Source organism: Zosterops lateralis (assembly GCF_965231275.1).
Source record: "Zosterops lateralis genome assembly, chromosome: 18".
NCBI lineage: Eukaryota > Metazoa > Chordata > Aves > Passeriformes > Zosteropidae > Zosterops > Zosterops lateralis.
In genome coordinates, this window is record NC_139778.1 from 2,241,634 (window position 1) to 2,267,507 (window position 25,874).

At 44.5% G+C, this 25,874-nt stretch overlaps 1 protein-coding gene across 2 annotated transcripts in view; it reads left to right on the plus strand.

Annotated features, from left to right (window-relative positions):
- The window catches only part of TMEM94 (transmembrane protein 94), a 50,806-nt gene that overhangs the window by 13,276 nt on the left and 11,656 nt on the right, over nt 1–25,874 (plus strand). The window contains exons 3-20 of one of the 2 annotated variants that reach the window (XM_083874667.1): nt 5,843–5,962; nt 6,639–6,766; nt 7,349–7,485; nt 8,126–8,322; nt 8,930–9,081; nt 9,369–9,471; nt 9,761–9,847; nt 10,358–10,474; nt 14,188–14,244; nt 16,086–16,190; nt 16,801–16,965; nt 17,237–17,446; nt 17,613–17,928; nt 18,653–18,826; nt 22,060–22,162; nt 23,391–23,608; nt 24,804–24,985; nt 25,186–25,324. In XM_083874667.1, coding sequence (XP_083730793.1) covers nt 5,843–5,962; nt 6,639–6,766; nt 7,349–7,485; nt 8,126–8,322; nt 8,930–9,081; nt 9,369–9,471; nt 9,761–9,847; nt 10,358–10,474; nt 14,188–14,244; nt 16,086–16,190; nt 16,801–16,965; nt 17,237–17,446; nt 17,613–17,928; nt 18,653–18,826; nt 22,060–22,162; nt 23,391–23,608; nt 24,804–24,985; nt 25,186–25,324 — 2,710 coding nt within the window. The remainder of the gene's footprint in view (nt 1–5,842; nt 5,963–6,638; nt 6,767–7,348; nt 7,486–8,125; nt 8,323–8,929; nt 9,082–9,368; nt 9,472–9,760; nt 9,848–10,357; nt 10,475–14,187; nt 14,245–16,085; nt 16,191–16,800; nt 16,966–17,236; nt 17,447–17,612; nt 17,929–18,652; nt 18,827–22,059; nt 22,163–23,390; nt 23,609–24,803; nt 24,986–25,185; nt 25,325–25,874) is intronic. The other variant, XM_083874668.1, reaches the window with a different exon arrangement.

Consider the following 25,874-nt stretch of genomic DNA (forward strand, 5'->3'; position numbering starts at 1 on the left):
GCAAAGTGCTGGGCTTTGCATTACCTGTGTAGAAATGTTGATTGTGCCTGTTGGCATCTTTACTCTGTGCTTTATGGAGAGCATAAAATGCGGATGCCGTTGCATGGGTTAAAATGGACCCTGTGCTCAGCAAAGTGCAGCAGTGATTCAGGCTGGTGAGCACTGCCTTGGCCACATCTCAGAGCTCTCTGTGCTCCTGCAGCTCTGTCATTTTACAGGGGGAATCTGCAGGCTCTGTTAGTGAGCCTCAAAGCATCCACACTGGAGCCCTGCAGGCACCCAGTTACCCGGCTGGGGGGTTCTTTTGTCCAGGGGTAGCAGGAGGTCTGGGCTGCCTTTCATCCTGGGCTGCATAGTGGGGGGAGGAGACAGCTGCTGCCTCTTGCTCTGTCCATTAACTTGGGCACTGCTGTGCTGAAGACACCGCGTGTTTCACTTGATTTGAGACCACCAACAGCTAAGCTGAGGCTGCCAGGCTCACCCCAGGTGCATTCAAACCAAGTTTAATAGCTGTGTTCCTCGTGCCTTGTGGTGCTGTCCCCCAGCACGTCCAGGTTTAAAGGCAGTGGTTCCCACAGAGCCGTGGTCCACTTGGTGGAGCTGCCTGAATTGTGCAGGAATCAACATATATTTCTTTTTCCTGAGCTTTCCAGTGGCATTCAGGTGGGGTAGTGAATGTTATAATCTTCACAGTTACAACAGTTGGTGGGGAGTTGGTAGCCCCATCATACAATGAGAAACTGAGGCACAGAGGAGTATCTGATTTTCCCACTGTCATGCAGTAACCAGTGGCAGACTGAATTAGAGAATCCAGCTGTCATGACAGTCCAGGGCTTTAATCAAAAGTTCATCCCATGGAGTAGGAATGTGTCAGGAGGGATGACTGATGTACTTGGGTCTCTAGAGAAACATTCTTGCCTGGACTTGGGGATCTGATCTCTTAGGAAAAGTAGCCAGGAGAGCACCAAGAAGGACAGAAAGCAAGACTGGGCCCAAGGATGGGGTAATAAAGGGACATTTCTGCCCAGACTGACTGATGGATTGGCCCTGCTGGTTCCATCTGTGTCACTCTGTGGCAGGGATGAGCCATTTCAGGCAGTCTGAGCACTAAATCAGCAGCTGCAGGTGTATAGGAGCTGTAGTATGCTGATGAGTAATTTGCTTTAGAACAAGGATAAATCCCTCTCTAGCACTAGACTGCTGTATGAATTGCTACCCCAAGAAATTGCATGCTGTCATGTATTTGATGTCTGTCATCCTCTCTGATCAGACCCAAGACCCCCACTTCCATATTGTGACTTATCCTGAACAAGAAACCAGCTTAGAGTAATAAATGCAAATATATTTGGTGGAGTTACTCCTTATTGTGTGTTTTTGAACCTGTGAATAATGCTTACATTTCAGGAGGTGTAATCCCTGCCTGCAAAGTGTCATTGTTAAATTAAAAACTGCCTTCTTTTTCTGCTAAGGAATGCAAAATAGCTCTCAGGAAAAAGGAGGAACATTCTGCTGCCCAGTTTCCCACCTCCAGCTGTTCAGATCTGAGAAGCAATTGAGTGGAGGTGTTCTAAAAGGAGCCTAGTGAGTGTAGCCTGGAAAGAGGGAAACAGTCTGACAACTGCCTTGCAGGGCTTTTCCACCACTCTGAATCAGAGGGGTGGATGTGCAGTCTATGAGAATTGAAACTTGTAGCAAATATTTTGTATTTTGTTCACTTATTTGTTTAAACAGACTTTGTAAAGGCAGTTACACTCAAGTGTACAGCAGTCTTGGTGAGAATTCCTTATTCTGCAAGAGGCTGAATCCACAGAGGGTGGAGGATGATTCAACCCACTTTGCTCTGGAAAGCAAGGAATATATTTGTGTTCCTGTATTATTAAAAAAAATATATTTGGCACATATTATATCAACATTTACTGGTACAACAAATAAATATGCTACTATGGATGTGTAATGGCTGTGAGGAAATATAAAGGATTTTAATGTACTAATATTTTGTGTCCATTTCTCTGTACACTTTCTGGGCTCTACTCTGGAAGGAAGCTGCAAGACCTCTGTCTTTCATCAGGTAGCAGAGAGTGTGAGATAGCTGATAAACTTTTAAGGTAATTTTGAACAGTTCTATGTGTAAAAGAACAAGATGTGAATTTTAGGAAGAGAGCTCAGTGGTGAATTTGTGTGAGGATGTAGGTGGGCTGCAGGAAGCAGACATGGGTAGGTGGTGTTGCTCGGGAACAACTTCACGTTGTGGGAGGAAAAATCAGAAAATAACCACACTTTTCCTACCTATCAGCCTGAAAATGCTCCTGCAACCCCTGAGGAAGACAAAGAGAACCTATTTGCCATGAACCAGGCAAGGCTATGGATTTAACCAAGCTCTTGGGTATTTGACAATTTATTTACCCCTGTCAAACTCTGGAGGGTCAACTGAAAGGACAAGGCAAAGAAAAGTCTATAGGTTCTGTGACTCCTCATGTCCTGCCTCTGAGCTGCTTCTTGTTTCCTTCCTGAAGAGCCAAACCAGCTCCTAACCCTGGACATTTGCAAGATCTATCTCAGGTTCCCTTTCCCTAATGTTTTCAGGCAAGCTAAGCAGTAATTTAACATGTAGAATATTTACTACAAGTGGAGAAATTCACACATCCTTTCATGTTCCCATCCAGTCCACACCTCAGTACATTCATTGCCTCTAGAAAATTAAATCACATGCACAAAGGAAATGTCTTGCACTGTCTCCCCTAACAGACACCCCAAAGATCACAACTCTTGAGAGCCCTGATATCATCCCAGAGCAGAAGGATGCAGTCATCCCCTTGTTACCTGGCTGCAGCCTCACACTGAGGCTGGGATGGCCAGGGCAGGGGTCAGCTCCAGAGGAGCCCTAAGTGCACTTAGAGGCTCCTGTGCTCTCCAGGGCAGAGGAGGAAGCAACTGCTCATTTTGTCCTTAGGACTTTTTGCCTTTAGGCACAAGCAAAAGGAAAGTACAGCCTTTTAAAATACCTCCTGATACCCATCAGGGGTTTGCTTTCACTATAACCTGGAATTTACTGTCTGCTCTTTCTTTGTTGTTCTTCAGAGCAAACGCTGTGCTAAGGCAGCTGGGTAGGAAGGTGTCTTGCTGCTTCTGTTTGGGCCGGAAAATTAGCAGCTCTCTCTTTGAGGTAACTTTCCAAAGCAAAGATGTGAATGTTGAGGTTTTTTATTAATGAACTGACACCTCCTGTGAACGGCTTCTTCACCCTGGGGTGCTCACTTCCTGGCTTGTGGCAGGAAGAGCACTTGCAGCTGATGAAAGGCTAGAAAGATCCCTCTGGGACAGCTTCAGAGCTCCTGGGTTTGCCAAAGGTTTACTTAAGGGCATTTGAAAAATGCCTCATTAGCAGTTGATGACTTAGCAGGGCAGCTTTTGTTGAAGAAGCCTGGAGCTGCCCCTTGCCAGGAGCTCAGGGTGGCTCTTCTTGCCTGTCCCTTTCATTTGGGTCCCAGGCTCTTTCCCTTGATGCTCACCCACAGCAGGTTACCCGAGTGCCCCCAGGAGCCCTCACTCACGGTATTACATTGTTTACCAGACTGCCTCTGCCTCCTTTGCCAAATACTCCATGATCTAAGTGTCAGGGGGGGTGTTTAACAATCCCTGCCTTTCCTGCTCTTCCCAAGCCCTGCCACAATGCACTTGTCCTTTGTCACCTGCTGCATTCCACGTTCCTTTGAGGACACTGTGCCAAACCAGTAATTCCTGTGTAAAGTCTGGAGCAGGTGTGCAAGTGTTTCAGGAACCTTTTTTGATTACTTCTGGATTTGCTGCCTTTTTTGTGCTCACTGCCTGCTGTGCTGTGGCAATTTCTCTTTCCAGGCACTGTGTTACTATAGTAGATGTTGGCATGAAGTGCAGCTTTCTTCTCATTTCTTCTGTAGCTCCTGATGTGTCCATTGGAACCAGCTTGGTGTCTAAGCAGACTTTGCTTTTCAGTTTAAGTCCCTGTTATTTTTGCTGCCTTTCATTCTGTGTGTTTTATTTATCTGTCTGCTTTCCCCATGCTGGAGAGGATTTATATTTCTGTGGGTGCCTTGCTCTGCCCCAGACAGGCAGCAGTCAGACAAGAGAGAGAAGCCTGATTGTCCCTTGCTCAGTGTTGTTCTCAGACACTCCTGTTTGCAGCACTCTGTGGTGCAGCAGCACGGCTGGTGCCAGCTCCACTGCCATCTTCTCCTCTGGGAGTCTTTGAGACACTCCTATGTTTAGTCCTGTGCTGATGTTACCTGGGATGCTTCCAAGAACAACACAGAACTGCTTCCTCTATTCCTAAAACTGACACGGAGAATGAAAACTGCAGCAGGATTATTTTTAGTTCTGTAAAAGCTCAGCTAAAGCAGCTTTGCTGGACTCTGCCTGGACAGAATTTGCTGTTTCAGGCTGTCTCTGATAGGTGGGGAGAGTGTGTGTGTATGGCAGATGGTATTTGAAAGAGAATTTATGTTCTGTTCCTCAACTGTGTTACAGTTTTGGGTTGGACCATCAATGCAAATGAGTCTGAAGTCCAAGATTAATTTCCAGTAAATGTTCATCACAAAACTGTGCAGTTAAGGAACAGGAAGAACAGATCAGAGCCAAGCTGCAGTTGCAGAGCTGGGTGTGTGCAAACAGCTCGTGAGGAGCAGAACTGCTGCAGTTTGAGACCACAGTGGGTTTGGCAGGGCTGGAAAGAGCTACAAGAGCAGGAAGAGCTGCAGCTCCTGCCTGAGCTCTGGGCTGTGTCACACTGGTGGGGACAGGAGGGACAAACTTCCTGCCTGTTTGTGTTCAGTAGTTCTGTAGTCTGGGCACAGTATGACACATGTGAACATTTCCAACATGCAGGATATCCTGTATGCTTGTACATGCTCAGTGTGTTTGTACTGAGACATGAAATGCCCATGAGAACTTTTATTTAGCAGTTCCCTGCTGTAGCCCTCTCATGGACACCTGCCTGCTCTTCCCTGTTGATTTGCTGTCAGTGATCTGGTGTCCACAGTGCCTCACTGCAATCTGTGACTTGAGAGGAAAGTGCTCATGCTCCTGGCCCAGAAATGCAAGTGTTCACCCCACTTTGCTGTTACCAGCATCTCATGGCAGTGTTTTCCGTATGGCACACTCCTGAGATGTGTCCTTTGGGACTGCTGCCTCTTTGCTGAGCACTGAGGGAGCAGTGCTGTGAACTCTGTGCTTCCTGCAAGTCCAAATGTCTCTCTTGCAGTTCAGCATTAAAACTCCAGTGTTTGCTCTTGTAAAAGGAGGAGTTGATGGTGGAGTCATGTCTGGTCCTGAACTGATCCATGGCCCAGCATTTAAATCTGGGAGCTTCTGCATTAAAGTAGTCACAGAGGCAGGACTCACAAACAAAAATCTGTAGCAAACAGTTGTGGAAATTGGACCGCTCTTGTTTTGAATTGTGGATATTCTACTACTTAGTTTTTACTATTATTAGCAAAATTCGTCCTGTATCATTAAAATTCTACTATAACAAGGTGATACCAGTTTAAGCCTGCATAACCTCTGTTTGCATTGTCCTCAGCCTCTACTGAGTGGATCTTGTTTCACAGAAATGACTTGGTATTGTGCTTTGATAAAGTATTTATCAACACAGTCAGGACCGGTTTGTTTACCTGATACTATCTAAGTGCTTTAATTCCAGCCAGCAGTCTAAAGTTCACAGGAGGGGTGATGATTTCAGGAAAATGAAGAATCAGGCTGGTGATGACGAGTGCAGGGCATTCACGGTCACAGGCTCTGTCAGCCACCAGGAAAAAGCCTAAAAGGAAAATAGGGAAGTGCTAACCAGATTATTTTTCTGGCACCTCAGGATGAGATGACCTCAAGTCTGGGCCTTACCACAAAGAAAGCCCTCACAATCCTGAGAGACCAGTTGTCAGCACTGCTGGAGGGGCATCAGAAGGAACGGAAAAAAGGGACTTCATGGAAGGTGAGGCGTCAAACAGCACAAGTTGGGCACTTGGTCTACCCTTTTCAAAGTAAAGATGAGGGCTAAACAGAAGTTGGCTGCATTCCCCCCTCAGAGTGTCCAGGTGTAGAACTGCTAAAGTCCTTGAGAACAAAGCAAGGAATCTACCTAAGGGTGAGTTTCTGTCAGCACTTCTCTCCTGGATGCCAGAGCTCTGTGGGAAGATGCCTCTTGCCATCTGAAGGATCTCAGGACTTCAAGAGCCACTAAGGGCAGTGAGACTAGAGGGTCCATCTCAGGTGGAGATAAAGAGCTGTGAAGCTCAACAGTCTTCCCTTGTCCACTGTGTTTGCCTGGCATGTGTGTTGAATACAAAGTGCCAGTGTTTATGCACAGTGCTTAGAAGTGTTCCTTGGTTGGTCAGTGACAATGGGACAGCCTGGCACAGAAGCCTTTTCATTCTTCCAGTCAAGAGAGAAGCAGAGATTGCTCACCCAGACTCACCAGCTGAATATCCATTAGTGCTGAAGGATTCACACAATGGATCTGGGATGCTCTGTGTCGTGTTCAGGGGTTTTGCAAAGTTCTGTTCCCCCTGGAGCACCAGCTGCTGTCTTCACCCTTTCTCACTCTGCTTTTCCAAACGTCTGGCTCTGTATTCCATGAGTGCTGACTGTCTGCTGCTCTCCCTTTGCAGGAGGTGTGGAGGAGCAGTTTCCTGTACCATGGTAACCGCTGCTCCTGCTTCCACTGGCCTGGTGCATCTCTGATGCTGCTGGCAGTGCTGCTGCTGCTATGCTGCTATGGGAGCCAGCCACAGGGGAGGTGAGCAAAGCTTCCTGTGCTGCTTAACTGAGGCAAAGTGATGGTTTTATATCATCTTAGTACCGTGTGTGATTGACGTAAGTGTTGTCCCTCATTCTGTCTAGATATCTAGGTATCAGCATACTCACACTGGTAATTTCCCATCAATCCCTTTCACAGAACTTCAACCAACTTAATTCTATTTCTGATAGACCCAGAAAGTGTCCTATGGAGAGACTGAGGGTTTTTTTTTTTCTACAGCATTCCTAGATCTTTAAAACTCCTAAGGCATTATCATAGTTAGGAAGTATTTTGAAACTGGAGAAATTAGTGGCTCATGGGAGAAGTTAGTGTGCTATACATGCATTGACCATATTTGTAAAGTATTTTTAAATTGAGATAGGTCCTTTCAGACCTCTCTGGTGTCATTATCCTAAGGAAGAAGTGTGATCATGCGTTTCTTTTTGAGCCATAAATCTGTGGGATGTGGGAATAAACAACCAGGCAGTTGTGCGTTTATCTCTGTGGGTGTCTGGCAGTGTATTCTGCTCGTTTACTCAAACCTCATCTCCATTCTGCTTCCTCCTGTTTTGCTGTGTGAAGCCAAGGTGCTGAGATAGTCAATGCACTGGCACTCTTCCTCCTGCTCCTCTTGGATCTCCTCATGATTGGGCGTCAAGAGAGGCTGAAGTGCAGAGAGGTGGAGAGGAGGCTTCAGACCATTGTTGATAAGATAAACGGTGAGGTCTCCTTTGTCTGTCCCTTTTACACTTGTGTTTTCCTCCCATTGAATCTTTCCCAAACCTGATCACATGCATTCCTAATTAAGCTTGCTAACCTTCCCCTGTGTTGCACAGAAACAGGCTGTGGGAAGTGTGTTCTCCTCATGCCTGTCCTGTAAAACAGTTATTTTGGGCTGTCATGTGGCCATGTGCTTCCAAGCTGTGTGTTACCAGGTGGGCGTCTGTTATGGCTGTGCTTTGGAGTAATTCAAATCCTCATATCCTTATAAAAATATCTGCCTTGCAGCAGATGATGAGGGGAGAACACATGGGGTTGTACCACAACATGGAGCAGAAGGAAATAAATTGCTGTGCGTGAGCATCGTCTCACCGGGGACTTTGGGGCCTGAGGGGGCAGTTTATTTCACTGGGGCAGTTTTAAGGACAGCCTTTAGCTTTTCTGGTGTACAGGTTTTTAAATGACTGTTTAGTTGTTAATACTGGCTGGAGAAAGGAGGGAAAAGCTGTCAAGGAGGAAGAGAGGGATGATAAACGATCATGGAAATGGGCTCAGCTTAGCATTGGGAGACTTACAATCACTACAGCATGGAAATCCAGAATTGCTACCACTTCATTCTTTCATACTTTGTGCTTTCAGATACACTTGGCAAAGAGGTGAAATGGCCAGACTCCATGTACCCTGACCTCCACATGCCTTATGCCCCATCCTGGTCCCTTCACTGGGCCTACAGGGATGGGCATCTTGTCAACCTGCCCGTGAGCCTCTTGGTAGAAGGAGATGTTGTTGCTTTGAGGCCAGGCCAGGAGTCATTTGCTTCTCTGAGAGGGATTAAGGTAACTTGCTTGTCTAATTTCCCTGGCCTGTAACAATATATTTCCCAGGTTTTTCTTGCTAATGCTCTAACTCCCAGAGTACAGATTATTGGAGTGTTTGGTTTTTCTGACCTTGAAAATAGCTTGAAATTCTAGTTCAGTCGAAGATGGTGCATAGTTAGCCAGGCTGCATCTTCTCCATGAACTCCAAAACCCACTGGACAGGAGACATTAATGTTATACAAAAGCACCATATTTCCTCCTCTCTCAAGTCAAGGTGAAAATGTAATGTGCTGCTAAATATAAGTAGAGTGAATCTATCCAGTAGGATAACATGACATAAAAACCTTGTCCTTTATCCTGCTTTTTATGTGCAGAAATAAAGTTTGCCTGCTTTGACCTTCTCCTTACTACTGATTTATTATAAAAGAAGATAATATAAAGTACCTGGTGTAGAAGTAAATTAACTACTCACAAGATCTATACAAATAAAGAAGGTTGGAAAAAGTTTAAAGCTTGAAATTTACCTTTGGTGGTTTTCATTTTAACTTTCACTCCAATTCTCATGAAATAACATCTCAGGATGTGCTTGAACACAGGCCTTTGAGCTCTCTGACCTTTCTTCTAGGATGATGAACACATAGTTCTGGAGCCTGGAGATCTATTTCCACCCTTCTCACCCCCACCCTCCCCAAGGGGAGAAGTGAAGAAGGGACCTCAGAACCCTCAGCTCTATCGTCTCTTCCGTGTGTTGAAGACCCCAATAATTGATAATGTCAGGTGGGTTAAATGCAGGTCACAGTGCCTGCCCAGCTGTCTGTGTCCTTGTTGCTTCTTCCTGCTAAGCAGCTGAGGAGGCCTGAGGAGTTTGCTTGGCAATGCTGCAAATTTACCCTGGCAAGTGCCACACTCATATTGTACATGTTGGCTTCTCTTTTGATAGCCCTCCTTCATAGCATAGGCTGAGCACAGTGTTCTAATCAGGTCTGCTAGGAGGTTTATAGCCAAGGAAGGTGAAGAGTTAAAGTTTTGGTTGCTGAAATTTCAAGCTGCTTTCTGTCTCTTAGGTGGTGCCTGGAAATGGCTCTGTCCCGGCCTGTGACAGCCCTGGATAATGAGAGGTTCACTGTGCAGTCAGTGATGCTGAAATATGCTGTCCCTATCGTGCTGGTATGTCTCATTCCAAGCCTTTGTCCTTGAGAATAGCCATCTTTTGTCAGTAGATCTGAAGAATTTGCAGCCATCAACAGGAAGCTGTGGCCAGTCTCACTCCGTGTGTACCTTGGGTAGTTCAGAGATGCTGAACCATGTAACCATGAGAGTGGAGGGAAGGACTGCAGCAGCAGATCAAAAATATATTTTTCGTACTTTCCCCAGGGCTGAGAATGTTATGAGGCACTGAAAACACCTTCCCTGCAAGTGTCAGTAGTTAAGTGACAGTGTCATCTCTGAATTGCAGGCTGGATTCCTGATCATCAATGCCGTGCGCTTCATTTTCCACGCTCCCGGAATTGCTTCCTGGCAGTACACCCTTCTTCAGCTGCAGGTAAGGAGAGCTCTGAGCTTCACTACACCTCCTCCCCAGAGCACCACCGAGATGGATTCCCTCCCTCAGTGACTTAATTCATCCTGTGACAGCATCCTGTGCTTCCTGGATCTGGATGTGTGCTGGATCCAGGAGCATTCAGTGGAGGACAACAGAACTTCCCTGGCCATTCCTTACAGACTTACCTTTAAATGTTTTCTCTCGCATTTGCCATGTATGTGTTTATCTATAGCTATATCTATATCTATGGTATACTTTGCCTTTAAACTCATTAGAGTTTACACCAAATTCAGCAGGAAAAGCAGCTGCAAATTGGTGTGATTGATCCATGGCCTCCTTCATTAAACCCCCCTAAGGTGTGCACTGCTTGGCACTGCTTCCAGTCTCCTTCCTTCTTTCCCTGGCCTTTTATCCTTATCCTCTCACTTTGGTGGAAAAGATGTCACACGAGGGGTTCTGACTGCTTGTTGTCTCTGTGCTTGTTGGTGATCACAGGTTGTGTTTTTTTAGGTGAATGGTGTCTTACCCATCCTTCCGTTGCTCTTTCCTGTCCTGTGGATTCTTGCTACAGCCTTTGGAGAAGCCAGAGTGTTGGCCCAGATGAGCAAGGCCTCATCCACCTCACTGGTAGGTTTCTCTCCACATCAAACCATTGCAGAGACAAGGGCAGGAGATGAAAAGGCTCTGTGAAGTGAGCACACTGAATTCAGCAGAGGTGTCCACATAATTGTAAAACCTTGTTGGATCTTGGGTTGTCCCAGCTGTGCCCTCTCCCTGGAGTACAATATTACTTCTTGAACAGATGCTTTAATTTTTTCAACCTCTCTGCAGATATCCCAAGATGATAGGAAGCTTTGGTGATTCCCTAAAACTCTTCAAGGCATGTGTTTTCTGTCAGATAAATACAGTTTGTCAGAGGGGTCAACATGGAGATAAATGCCCTGTGCTGGCTCTAACTGGGCAATGTGTAGCCACTGAGAAGGAATGAGACACATAATCTCTCTGCAATGGCCTCTGGGCTGAACAATCCTTTCCTGAGGCTCTGGAGGCTTTGTTTGCAGGTGTGGCTTTTGTGTAGGTCAGGGAATAAGAGCAGTTTGTGGTTGTGCTGGTTTGGGAAATGGAATGGTCTGATGGGATGTGATCCTGAGCTGGATGTGCTGTGGCACATCTCTTCTTCTGTCCTGGTAGCAGAGCTGGTGAGATGCACTGATCTGTGTTTGTCTTCTGTGCTGATTTCTGTTACTTGGACAGAGTTTCTTTCCTTGGCCTCTGGCCCTAGGTCTGTGTTTTCTATTCTTTTCTCTCTAGTTGAACAACTAAGCTGCTCGTGTCCTGGGAGGAAGGACACGTTACATCCCTTAGTAACATTTGCACCTTCAGAATCTCTTCTCAGTGTTGTCACCACTTTACCTTTCCTACCCATTCTCAGCATCACTTGGTTTGTACTTTTGAAACCACCTCTTTACCTTCACAATTTGCAATTCAGCTGGGAAAAGCCAGAGCTCCTTGGCTTCCTTGCTTCATCATTCTCAACATTCCCATTTGTCCTGTCACTCATACTTGCATCTTCCTTTTTTTCTTTCCTGTCTTTTCCTTTTTCTTGCCCAGGCAACTCTGTCTGTCCAGTCAGCTCCTTCTGTGGCATCTCAGACATGATCCTCCACCCTTGTTGCTGCAGAACAGCTGCTGTGATGTGCCTTGGTCACTCACCCCCTGACAAGGGCAGTCACTTGGCCTCTCTAATTCCCTCCTTCCTTCTCTCTTCTCTGTTCAAAATGCAGCAGGTAAGACCCTTCTCCTCTCCAATCACTTGGCCTACTTGGTGGCAACTTGGCCACTTCTCCACCTTCTTCCTCTTCCTATCATGTTCAAGCAGTTTGATTCCCAATTTCTCAAGGCCAGAGGTGACCCTTCTGGCTGGTTGAAAGGACACAAACCAATGCCCCCCTAAACAAGTCCCTGCCTCAGGTTTCATTACTGCAGTTGGAGGGCAGCAACATTCCTTTTAGAAAGGAATTTGCTGTGGCTTTGAAAACATTTGTCCTGCCTTTGATTGGTTGTCTCAGTAACTATTTACCTTCACTGCTAAAAATGGACATTCTGTGTTAGTGGGAATTTCTGCAGTATCTGATTTCCAGCCCTTGGAAAATTTACATCTTTTGTCTTCTAGATTTAAGAGCAAAGAGCACATCAATCAAAATTCTGGTCTGTTGTAACTACTCACATTCCTTTTTACCATCTCTGGTTAAGTAAACAGTTCAAGCACCTTAAGGCACTGTAAGCATATTTTCCAAACCTCTAATCTTTCTCTTGGCATTCCTCTTAGCTTTCTCCACTGTTTAAGGATCACTGTAGGGTTATGAATCTCAAACTCCACAAAATATTCCAGTAATAGCTTTGCTTTTGATAAACTTCAGAGTAATTTGGACTTTCTGCTTTGTGTTCCCTTGTTTGTACGACAAAGGATCCCATTAGATCTTTCAGTCACTGCTTTAAAAGGCCAGGCTTTGTTCAGCTGCAGTTACTGCTTTCTGAAAATCCTCATCCTGTAAGTCCAACCATCATTTTTGCACCTAAATACACTGCCTTAGCTTTGTGCCTGTTGGGTACATGTTTTTGCATAATGTCCAAGCAATCCAGATTGCTCTGTGGCAGTGATCTGTCCTCTTTACATTGAGCCCTGCCCTAAACTTTGTATCCTTTGCAGTCTCTATCAATATTGTGCTGGGTTTAGTTTTCTCTCAGGCTATTAACAGTATACCCACATTTGTCCCTGCTTGAGCTAGTAACACTTTATTGCAAATAATTTCTGCTTTTGTTCCATTTAGAGATAGTCTGTTTCTAATATATCTAACATGAGCCTTATTACTTTGGTGTTTTCATAAGAAAACTAGTCAAGCATTTAGAATCAAGTCAAGTTACCAAATGGTCTATGTCAAAAGTAGTACTTTTATCAGTCGAATTTGTAATTTTGTCCAAAAAGATACCACAATAGTTTGAGGAGATTTGCTGCTCATATAGTTGTGGTGTTTGGCACTGACTGTATTATTCCACTTTCCTTTTAATTGAGTCTCATATTAGCTGCTCTTTTATTCTGTCTGAAATCAAAGTCTGTCTGGGGTCCTATGGTAACTTGGATGGTTCTCCTTCCCTTTTTGGGCATTGGCACCACTTCCATTGAACTGGGACTTAATCCATAGTTCAAGCCTTGTGCAGAATCAGCAGTAACAGTCATTGTCCAGACCTGCTAATTTAAACATATTTACTTTTGGTAGCTGGTGTTCGAATGGAAAATATTTCATAGTTATCATATGGCATGATTGTATCACTGAATAAGGAATAACAATATTTACTTAACACATCTGCCTTGCCTACAATGTCATTTGCAATTTCACTGTCTTTAACAAGCAGTGGTCGGGTTTTAATTACCTACTAGATATACTTCTCCTTATTTTTTATGTTAATTCTTACTTCTGTTTTCACTTTCACTCAAAACTGGTATCTTATTTTTACTATGGGATTGTTGCTTTTTAAAACTGTAACAAAATATTCTTAACCAGTTCCTAATAATCCTTTGTAGTTCTTAGTTTAAATGATTTCTGACAGATTTCTCTTGGCTTTTCTTGGCTTTGTTAAACTGATCCTTTTTCAAGTGCCAGATATATGCAATATTATTTGGGCTAAAGTTTTATTTACATATAAATGTAATTGCCATGTTCCCTTATGGTTATGAAAAAACTTAAATTTAAACTTTTCCAAAATTACATCTAGTGTGGGATACCTTTGTGCTGGATGCAAAAAATCTGAGTTAGTGAATGTTCTCAGTGTAATTCCAAGAGTGCCATGGTGGTGCCCTGCTATAATTTCTTTTCATTTCCTATCCACATCCCATTCATATCACCTCATTCCTCTGTGTCCATTGTGTTCCAGGCACCTGCTTTTCCATCCCCTTTTCCAGCTCCCTTTCTGTGGCTGACCCATATAAGTTTAAATCAGATCACTCAATCCTGGCTCTTTCTGACTAAAAATAACCACCCAGAAAGAGCCTCCTCGGGGTCTAATTGCTATAATTTTCTCTGTAGACATTTAGGTAATGACTGTTGTTCCTCTGTGATGTACAGCACCAAGCACTTTGCCTTTGCTTCACAAGTAGATAAAAACGGAGTCCATTAAAGACTTAATTGCTTTGATGAGTTCCTGGTCTGCCTTGGTACAGCGATTCCCACTGAGCAGGACTCCTGCTTTCTCCTCTCTGGAGGCACATCCCGAGGGAAGGATGTTCCTCATGGCACATTTCTGAGCACAATTATAGTAACTGGTCTCTTCTCTTGCTGCAGCTTGCTAAGTTTTCAGAGGACACTCTCAGCAGCTACACAGAGATGGTATCTTCTCAGGTACTATTATTATGAATTGTTTTCCTCCATCTTCACTGCAGAGCTTCATGACATCCTTTCCTTCCTCTCTGATCTCCTGCTTGTTTCTAGACCCTTTTTACTTGTGTCAGTTGTCCATTGTCATTCATTTGTTGCTTTAATTTGCTGTGCATGCAGGTTGCATGTCTTCCCCCTCCTTTTCCCTGTGTAAATACTGCTGTGTTGACCAGACATTGAGGTGACCTCGATACTGAGTCCTGTTGTGCTTTTCTGGATATTGTAAATGGTTTGAAATCAACGTTTTCTGTCCTGGAGACAGTACCTCTTTCAAGTCCTGTTCCAGAAGTAAAATAAACTTTGTATGGTGTGTGTCTGAAAGAAGGGAAGTATTTTGCTTGTACCAGAAAAACCTTGTTCAAGCCAAAACTAGAACCCAGAGGGAAGGGTGGTCAGCACCCAGACCAAACTGCAGAGGGGAATGCGGGATGTTCAGGCTTTTTAAAAGTCTGATCCTGCTCCATAGGCTTCTTATCAGGCTTAAGCACATTACTGGTGCTTCCAAAGCTGGGACAATTAAACATTCAGGAGCCCTTTTTCTGAGAGAGGAACTGCTCTGGGCACTCCATAAATTGCATCATCCAGATTAAACAGGTGGGTAGAGGAAAGACACTTCTCTGTCTAATCTGGCGTTAAGATTCTCCTTTCCGTGAGGAGGCAGATGGACTCCAGGAGTGATTAAAAATCCCTACATATGATAAGAATCAATTCCTGTCTCCTTGCTGCCAGTCACTCAGAGGAATGCACATGGGTACACACACATGTTTTCTTTGCTAAATATTTTGTTGCCTTTCTCTGCCAGTTCATCATTTAGCTGAGATGTTTTTCAGATATTAAATGGGGGTGATTTTAGCTGACCTACCTTGTTGAGAAGATCTGTTTCTTTCCTTTTGTAACATTTTTGCTTAGAAGAAACTGGTTTAAATAAGAGCTTTTTTTTTTTTTTTTTTTCTCCTTGGTGATAGCTCCAAATTGTTTTGCATTTGAGCTTCCTGCTGCACTAACCATTAGGATCCAGGGAACATTAGGAGGAGCTTTAGGGAAAGTGCCCTGCAGTCACAGTATTCCAGAATAAAAGCTAAAAAGCAGTAAAATATAACAGTAATTCAATTCTGGTTTTGCTGGCTTTAAGATTTCCAGAGGAAAACACACAGCCCTGGTGCTTGGATTGATTGCTGCCATCCAGACTCCCTCTAAAATATGTTTTTGTGGAAAATGAAAGGTGCCAACTGGACATTTTAATTTTGCAAAACATCTCCTTCTTTCTGATCCATTACAGTTCCTTTGTAAGGATGAAGTAGTCAGGGCACCTTGGCTTTGTTTCCCATGTTATCATTGCTTCAGTAAATAAACTTGGGCCAGTCACCTCACCACAGGGACCCCATCCTTGACCTGACTTGCAGCATGGTGGTAGGAAACTAAAGGCCTCAGACTCCACAATCCAAGGGGTTGAGTTACTTCAGGATAAAAACACCAAGAGGTGACAACTAATTCACTTGAAATTAGCTCACTTCAGAATTCATTTCTGTGTTTTTGGGTAGACAAGAGGTGGTTTCAGTGAATTCTCAATTCAACAATCAGACTGACTGTTTAGCAATCAGTGGAAAGGGGAAAAAATGCTTTTCTCTGGAGAACACCAACACTGTATGAGGTAACAGGTTCCCACAGAGTGATGTCTATCTTACAATTGATCCCTGTGTTGAAACTGAAAGCAGGTAATGTCATACTCCCTTTTTTCCTTCTCTCCCTTCAGCTTCCACTGAATGAGTCTCTAACTGGCTGATGTCCTCTGCTTCCCTCCTCAGGAAATGATACGCTGTATCTGGAGCCACTTCCTCTGTGTTTTGAAAGGCAAATCCCCAACTCTGAGCTTCACTTCCAGCTTGCTCCACAGTCTGGGATCTGTCACTGTGAGTATTGCTGGGTTGTCAGAAAGAGGAGCCCTGTGAGGATGCTTCATTTGCATCATTCATGTCATCCTTCCCTGAGCACAGACTGTTTGCAATCAGTTCACTGTGCTGGAATTAGAAACCCTTCAGGCACCTGTCTTTGTAGAAGAGTTTATAATTGTCTTGTCATGTCCAAGCACATTTACAGGCTAAAACAATGGTTTGAGATACTCTGTGACATCTGACAGGGTGTCTGTATTTTCCAGCTCTGGTTCTGGTCAAATTACCCTCTTGGTTCCTGTGCAAGAACCAGCTGGTTTGGGTCCTGGTAAGGTACTAGATAGTGAAATAGGCTGAGTAGTTGCTTCCTTCCCTTGGTCTTCATGCCTATTTTGTAAAATGCTGGAGTAAAATTGGTGTTAAACAACCCATCAATCTTGTTAGAGCAAGGAATTCTTGGGTTTCTTGGAGTGTTATTAGGTGCAGTTTCTTAAGAGAGAAAGTTGTTGAAGGAGAGGCTTGTCTATCCTCCCATGTGTTTATTAAAGTCATGATATTTACAACTATGCACGAACACTGAGATGTTTTCACTAAGATTTTGCTTTCTTGGGGGTGTTGTGGGATGTTCTAGGTGCTCTGCTGTGTAGACAAGCAGGGGATTCTTTCCTGGCCAAACCCCAGCCCAGAGACTGTTCTGTTCTTCAGTGGGAAGGTGGAACCACCTCATGACAGCCACGAAGACCTGACTGATGAGCTCTCCACACGGTCCTTCTGCCATCCTGAGATGGAAGATGAGGTGAGTGATCCTTAGTCCATAATGTGGTGTGTTGGCTGCAATCATAGTTTGAGTGACACACAATGTGATATTATAGAGGGGCCTTGTAGAGAAGTCCTGTGCCATAATTCTTTGCTTAAAGATGAAGAAGCAGGTGAGGATTCCTTGAAGATCCAAGTGAGGATTGCTTTAGGAATCCTTTTCTACAGGAGTCCTAAAGCAGCAGGTGAATCAGCAGTGCCTTGTGTTCAACCAGTGAATCACCAGACTTTGTTCTGTTGGTCTCCCACAGCCCCATGAAAGGGATGCTTTGCTCTCTGGCCCCCTGGCAGACACAGTGCACATGGCCAATGAACAAGAGAGGAACAACTGGTCTGGTGATGCTCCAAAGGCTCCTGAAGCCTCTGCCCACCGAAAGCCAAACAGCAGAAGTAAACATCCCTCTGGATCCAATGTGAGCTTTAGCAAGGACACAGAGGGTGGAGAGGAGGAACATACTCAGGTAAGACTTACTGGAGGGGCACACAAGTAGACTTTTGTGGAGCTCTAACACAGACTCAAACCCATAGTGTTCCTACTGTTGAGGAATTTAACTGGGAATTCCCTGCAGGATTCTAGGCTCAAGCTGTATTCATTGTAACCAACAATTCCTCTCCCTGTTGGACCAGGTTGCTGGGGACAGCGAGGTGTTGGCTTGTGAAGCTGAAGACTTTGTGTGTGACTATCACCTGGAGATGCTCAGCCTGTCCCAAGACCAGCAGAACCCCTCTTGCATCCAGTTTGATGACTCCAACTGGCACATGCACCTGAACTCCCTCAAGCCTCTGGGCCTGAACGTGCTGCTCAACCTGTGCAACGCCAGCGTGACTGAGCGGCTGTGCCGCTTCTCCGACCACCTCTGCAACATCGCCCTGCAGGAGACTCACAATGCTGTGCTGCCTGTGCACGTGCCCTGGGGCCTCTGTGAGCTTGCCAGGCTGATAGGTGAGGAGGAGCTGGATGAGCAGACGCAGAGAAATCAGAGCTGTTAATAGATACCCAATCCTTAGAGAACATGAGAATATTTCCCCGGTCCCGTTTGCTGAGGAGGTGGAAATACAGAGTTGTTTGGTTGCCAGAAGAGCTTATTAAAGAGATGGCTTTTGGCAAGTTCTGACATTGTCAGCACTATCCAAGGAACAAATGTCATCAAGGATAGTGCCAGCCAGCCCTGGCTAGGCTTCATCTTCTTCTAGTGTGAGTCTGCCAGTCTCATCAGGAGACAAAGAATACCTGCTAATGAACAGATATCTGGCCTGTCGTCACAGTAGGGCTTTACAGGGAGTTTGGGGATAAATAATGTACCTCAGCCCATTTTCCAGATGGGAAAATGGAGGCATAGGCATGGTAAGAGGTTAGAGATAACACTAGGATTAAAACCTAGAAACTTGAACTCACGTCAGTGCCTGTCCTGTGATGTCACAGTTACTCTCATCAGTGAACAAGAGCATGAACACTGTAATTACTAATCTAGTCAGTCCTTTTGAGTGTTTTTCATCCCAGATCTTGAGCCATATTTACATATTTACATAGCACAGCTCACCTACCAGTTGCTGGGGAGATGTCAGAATGAGCACAGGCAAAGTGGATGGCACAGAAGCAGGAGAAGGGACTTTTCTTTTGCATTGATTAGAGCCTGATTTTCCTCCTCTTTGTGTTCCTGTTTCAGGTTTCACACCAGGTGCTAAAGATCTTTTCAAGCAGGAGAATTATTTGGCTTTGTACCGCTTGCCAAGTGATGAGATGGTTAAGGAAACCATCCTGGGGAAGCTTTCATCCATCACCAAGAGGAGACCACCCCTGAGCCATATGATTAACTTGTTTGTGAAGGACACCACTACCAGTAAGGCTGCCTCTTTCTCTGGGGATCCACTTGGCACAGGGGGAGCTTTTCCTCAGAGAGCACAGAAAATGTCAGGCTGGAAGAGCCTGGAGTCCCTGTGGGGTGATGCCCCTGCTCTGCCCATGGCCAGTGCAGATGTGATTAACAAACCTCAGTGATCATCTGTGGTATATTGAGGGGGGGAGTTCTTCCCAGCCTTGATTCACTCCAGAACCATAAATATTTTTTTTTAAATATCTTAGCCCATAGTAGACCTGTTTTCTGGGAACAAATGGCAGTGCAGAGCATGGTATGGGTTTATTGAGTTTTTAATAGACTTCATGATGATCGGGTGCACAGGGTTGGATATCACTCTGGGTTTTAGTTAATAATGCTCATCCTTCTGGTAAATCACAAACCAATATCTTTGTGCATTGTCTAGTGTATACATTACACACTCCTATATTGAATACTAATAAAAAAATCACAAAACTCTCATGCAAACTCATAGTGACCATGAATATAAACCTGAAGCCATGCAGACTTCTCTACTCTTTCTACTCCTTCCTAACTCTTATAGGAATGGACTAGGATAGGAAGGATGTCCAGCTGGTTGAGGTCTTAAAGCACCTCAGAAAGATTTAACAGCTTGCCTGTCAGAGCTCTTAGTCTCTTTGTAATTCCTTAAATTGACTGAACTTGGCTCTCTAGAGTTGACATATGTTCAATATTGAATCTGAAATATGATCATTGTGCTGGCCAGAGTTTTACCAGGTTAACTGTCTTCTCTCACCCACTTCTTAAATTTTTATCTTTCTCTGGGAAGGAGCTTTGTCACTTGTTCTGATTGCTGCTATCTTGCCTGTGTAAGTGGGAATTATTTTGATGCTGAGATTTTTAGTGTAGAAAAAAAACCCCTTTAATGTTGCCTCATTTCAACTCCTTATCCTCACTTTTAAACGGTTTAGGTTGGAGTCTGGAGCTCAGACAAATAGGTGTGACCTGGATTATGCTGTCTAGAGTAAATTCTAAGAGGAATTTTGCCAGTTGGGTTTAGTTAACCATTGGAACACCTCTCACACAATAGTCTTGTCCCTTGAAATTTCCTAAAATACTGCCATTTTAGAACCAGAAATACTGGATTGTGCAGACAACATTGGATGAAGTCAAATGGCTCTGTTTATGCAGGAGTCAGACCAGATGATCATAACTTACCTCTCTCCACACATTATTTGTGAATAAATCTTTGAATCCACCCACTCCCATGACATGCTGCAGTCAAAGCAAGATACATAAATCCTACAGCTGCAGCAGAAAAGGAGGCAGCTTATCTGTATGTTCCCTTACTATTCCATTGAAATACGTGTCTCACCATCTGGCAGTGTTCATCCCAGATCCATAGTAACCACATGGAAATGAGGTGCTCACTGGCGTCTTCCGCAGAGTGAAACAGCTCGATACCATCTCTGTCTTCCTTTGCTGGAGCTGCACTGCTCCATGCCTTTTGATCTGTCTCATTGGCTCAGCTGGACCACTTTGGTTTTCCCAATGAGTCCCAGCAGCCATGAATGGCTGGTCATACCTCCTGCCCTATTAATTCGTTTTTTTCTTCTTTTGCCAGAGAAATCCTGGCCTGAGCGTTCATGATTTGGGAAGGGAAAGGGCTGAGCTCATTTTGCTGGCAAGGACAGCTCAGTGAACTCCTTGCAGTTTATAGTGTCTGCAGTCACTGCCACTTTCCCCTTAGCAGGGCTGTGGTGTGGGATTCTGGTGGGAATGAATGGGAAATGGATTGCAGTTGCTGTCAGGCATGAATGTGGGTACATCTGTGCCTGTGGTCATTGCAAGCTCTTGCTCTCTGTCCAGGACATGGGTTTTGCATGGATAAACATCTCTTGTTCCCTCTTTCTGAGCAAGGACTATCTGACCTTAGGAGCAAGGTGAGAAGGATTAGGTGTTTTTACAATAAAATTAACCACAGCTCTGCACAAATGCTCCTTTGTGTCCCTAAGACAGACTCCTCCTTTCACACACAGCTCTTATTCGTCTTGGAGGTTTGTTATGCTGATAAACTTGGCTTGTGATGACTATTTATAGCAAAAGCAGAGAGCTGCTGTGTTTTGGAAAATCCTCTGGTGTTCCTGAAGGTCCCTGCCTGGTTTGTGTTGAGGGGATATTCTTGGCTCTGGATTTCACCAGCCAGTGTGAGCATTAGCAGTCCACAACAATGCCTGCAAGAAGCCTTTGGGCTTATTTTTCTTGGCAGTGGGGGTTTTTTTGGTGTTTTTTTTTTTTTTTTTTTTCTTCATTAGCTCAGCTTTGAAGCTGTTGGGGGCAAAGTCACAGAGCAGCTAGAGGAGGGAATGGAGACTCTACGTGCAGGAAATGTTAATGGGTCAATACAAATGAGAGGGAGCAGGAGAGGCAGCCCCACATCCCTGAACTTGTGTCCTGTGCCTGCGACCTGCATTAGGGATGTCATACACCTCTGAGAAAAACTTTTTAACACCTCTGACTACAAGATGGAATAAGAGGTTTTGAGTCTGTATTAAAAACTAAAATAGGGGGAGAAAGAAAAACAGGACAAGCTGTGGTGTCCATTGATTTTCAGTTCTTCCCCTAAAGATGACATGAATTACTTTTTTAGAGTCTCTTATGCTGAACTTTTGACCCATCCTGATTTAACACATTTTCAGGGTGAAAATGTGAAACAGGCTGTTATCTGGCAGGTCACACTGTCAAATTATCTTCCGCTACTTGAATGAAAAGTATTCAAGAATAACTCTTACCCTTTAGTTCATGTCTGGCCTAAAAATGAATGCACTTTGCAGCGTAGGCAGACTTTGATCCCCGTAGGCTCCTCACTGCTGCTTATACTTTCATGACAAGAGGCACAAAGGAATTTCTCTTCTTCTGCTCTGTGGGATGCAGGAGCAAGATATTACCCCACCTTTATAGAAGAAGGATTGATACACAGGGTAAGGGGAGAATAGGAAGGGACTGCATGGCTCACATTTTATCACAGCCTTGTTTGAACCCACAATTAAACAAAGGGCAGTTGCAGGTGCATCATCAGTCTTGAACAATTTCTTAATGGAGACTGAAGACTTTCAGCAGAGGAAAAGGAATCTGGAATGCATCAAAGCATTTTGTGGGAACACTCATGTTTTAACAAATAAGGGAGCAGTTGGTGCGATATCCCCTTCCTGGGAGCTCTATGTGTGATGCTGACTCACTGTTCTTCCACACTTCAGGCACTGAGCAGATGTTTTCTCATGGGACAGCTGACATCATCCTTGAGGCCTGCACTGACTTTTGGGATGGTACTGATATCTACCCCCTCTCTGGCTCTGACAGGTGGGTAGCTTTCTCATTTGGGGCATTCAGGAGCTGCAGATAAAATGCAGAGGGAACCTGGTCACTCTGTTAAAATTATTTTTGTGATGCTTGTTAAGCTTTTTAAGAGTTTCAAATAGGTTATGAACATGAGCCATCTCTGCTTGTAATTAATTGTTATCATAGCAATGTAAGAGATTAGATACAACAAATATTCAGTTGAATTGGAAGAACAAGCCACTTCTTACTGTATCTGTGGGGATGTTGTCGTCTTGTAAGTGGATTCTGACTGTGCTGTGTAGTAGGACTGAATTATAATCAGGTCATGCTGGTGGCAGAGAATTTTTTGTTGCTTTTCAAGAAAAATGTGTTGTCTTACATGAAATGCAAAATGGTCAATTGTGCCTGAACCAGTCCACATAATGCATCATGTCCTTGGAGTCCTGCTGCAATATCTGACAGTCTGTGCTGTATTTTTGTCTGCAGGCTGAATTGCAGTTCCTGTTGGCACAGCAGGCCAGTAATGTTTAGTTTCACTGACTTTTCACATTGTTCTTCTAAATCTGCTTATCCTCAGGTGTGAAAAAACTGCCACTGATCCTTTTTGGAATATTGATCACATTACAAGCAAATTAAAAATCTGATGTATAGTCTAATTTGTTACCTTTGTGAATTCAGCTTAGAGAAATAACTTTACCTTATTTCAGTGAGTGAATACTAATAAATAAATACAGCTAAATACACTTAATACAGCTAAATATTGACTAAATACAGCTCCCAGGACCCAGACTCTGAAAGGGGATAGGAGAAAAGTCTGCTTTTGCAACTATCTCTGCCATAGATCCTGTTGTCAGAGTTGTCAGTTCCCTCTTTGGTGCTTATCTCCCTACAGATATATTATGTCTGATGAATTAAGCTTCTGCTGTCATGCAATGAACTTCCTTGGAGTCATCTGGCAGCCATATAGAGCATATTATAAATGTATTTGAAGAGCTCTGTGTTCATATCCATCAATCTGATGAGCAAACAGAAACATCCACCACTGACCCTGCTGGAATATATGTTCTTGTTGCCCTGCAGTGCCTGCAGCTTGGGGAATGCAGAAACAGTAGGGAAAGGCTTCTTCAGACTTTCTAACCACTCTTGTTGGAAGACATTTTTCCAAATACATGGAACCACACAATTTCTTGTATTGTCAGAAATGTGGCACATTTTCACTAACTTTGCCTGTTCTCTCTGTTTCACACAGGAAGAAGGTGCTGGATTTCTATCAGCGAGCCTGCCTGTCAGGATACTGCTCTGCCTTTGCATACAAGCCAATGCACTGTGCCCTGTCCTCCCAGCTCAACGGCAAGTGCATAGAGCTGGTGCAGGTGCCGGGGCAGAGCGCGATCTTCACCTGCTGCGACCTCCCCGGCACCACTCCCATCAAACAGAGCAGCCGCAGGAACAGCTGGAGCTCAGATGGTACGTGTGCCTGCAGGCCTGGCTGCAGCCAGCTCTGCTGCTGGCCACTCTAGAGCTGTAAGAACATTGTTATTCAGAGTAGCAGGTGGGAATTTGGAAGGAAGAGTTTCTGAAGTAGATGCGTTTTCAGAGGAAGTAAGGATGTGGCAGCTGGTAGGGGTATTTCTAGTTAAGGTATTTTTAATTATTATTGAAGTTTACAGAGAAATTCTTCTTGTGGGAAGTCTGTCTCTGAATCAGGCTACAGAGAGTCAAGACTTCTGGATATTTCAGTACTTGGTTTGCTATTTGATTTTATGGAAAGCACATGTGATGGGCTTTTCAAAGGATTGAAATGTATAGTGCTATGCAACTATTATTTGTGGATGGATTTTGTTGCTGTACTGAAGGAACTGATTCCCACCAGATGAGCTGTACATGTCCTTCAGAACAGCAATGGAAACTAAGAAAGAAGCACATACCATTACATAAATCGAGGAGGCTCTTTTGGAAAACCAATCTTAAACTCTTTCTGCCTTGGTCTCCCATTCTGTAAAATGTGATTAGTGGGGTTTCCAACAGCTAGGAGCAGTTATGGGTGTTTTTAGAACATTTTTGAGTCTCACCTGTGACAAGGCTTGCAACTCTGTGAAGTGTTTTATTATTTTGTTTTTCATGCTGCATCCAGCCCCCATTCACCACAGACTGATGTGGTGATGGTGAAGGAACCCTGTCAAAGAGCCTTTGCAGGCTTTTTGGAAGTGTTTGCAGGGAACATGATTCAGTTCCTTTGCATCAGCCCATTGTGCTCTGATGCCACTGTGCCTCAGCTAGACTCACCGTGTTGTTTAGGCACAGTAGGATGTGTTTAAAATGCACACGTGAACATTATGCAGCACACATCCTTGACCTTTCTACCCAGATTCCTTGTGACTGATCCCTGCCTTTTGTTTTATCTTTCTCCTTTCCACGCTTGCTGTTTCCTACTTGTGTTCTTGGTCTCCTATGTGGGGATGTCCTGAAACTACTTCTGTGACTGGGTATGCTGGGACAAATGAATGTCTCTTCATCTTTCCTCCTGTGTTTGTGTTCCTGCACATTTCTGTGTCTGGATATTGTGTCCTTGGCTTGGTGGCCTCCCCACCACGTCCTTTGTCTGATGCACACGTGGCCCCTCATGTCTCAATGTGATTGCGTGTTGTTTGCATGCCTGAAGAAGGGATTGGGGAAGTGATGGAGAAGGAAGACTGTATCCAGGCTCTGAGTGGACAGATCTTCATGGGAATGGTCTCGTCTCAGTATCAGGCCCGCCTTGACATTGTCCGCCTCATTGATGGATTGGTCAATGCCTGCATTCGTTTTGTCTACTTCTCCCTGGAAGATGAGCTCAAAAGCAAGGTAAGCCGTCTTTCCTGAACCCCCTGACATTGCATGGCCCCTGCTTGTCTGACTGGAGAGTTTAGCTCCAGTGCAATCTGAGGTTAATCTGATTCAGCCCACTAATGAGTCCAGAAGGTACCTGTGCTCCAGTATGGCATCAGTCTGCAGTGCTCTGGCCTGGGCAGCCACTCTGAAACCCTTTGTCTGCTCACCCACAGGTGTTTGCTGAGAAAATGGGTCTGGAGACTGGCTGGAATTGCCACATATCCTTAACACCCAATGGTGACGTGCCTGGCTCAGAGATCCCCCCCTCCAGCCCCAGCCATGCTGGCTCCCTGCACGATGATCTCCATCAGGGTGAGAACTGTGCCTTGGCCCCTCTGAATGCCATGTGTTCCCTGGGTGGTTCTTTTAAACCCAGTCAGAGGTTCCTGTGTCCACACCAGACACTTGATCTGTCAGAGCTCTGAGCACAAAACTGGATGGGCTTCAGGTGTGTGTGTGTAAGTGACATTGCTTTACATTTATAGCCTTTCTAGCCAGCCAGTACCAAGTTTTTGGAAACAGACGTCCTTTTGTGCACCAGCTGTCATGCATTTATGTGCTCATGAGTACTTCTGGTTCTTGCTGGGGCCCTGGTCAAGCCACTGAAGGTCCCTTGACTGTGCATTACTCTTTTTTTTTTTTTTTTCTTACTTCAGCTGGGATTTCTTTATTCTTTTCCCCTAGAAGGACAGCAGAACAGATAAAGTATCATGTCTCAAAAGAGCTCACATATCTACCTCTGAACAGATTAGTCATCTAAAAATACTGCATTTTAGATGACTGAGTGGGAGATCTGAGTGTTGCTAACCCAGAAAATCAGGATTCACGTTTCCTGGCTTCTGCAGTGCCACGTGCATGTCCC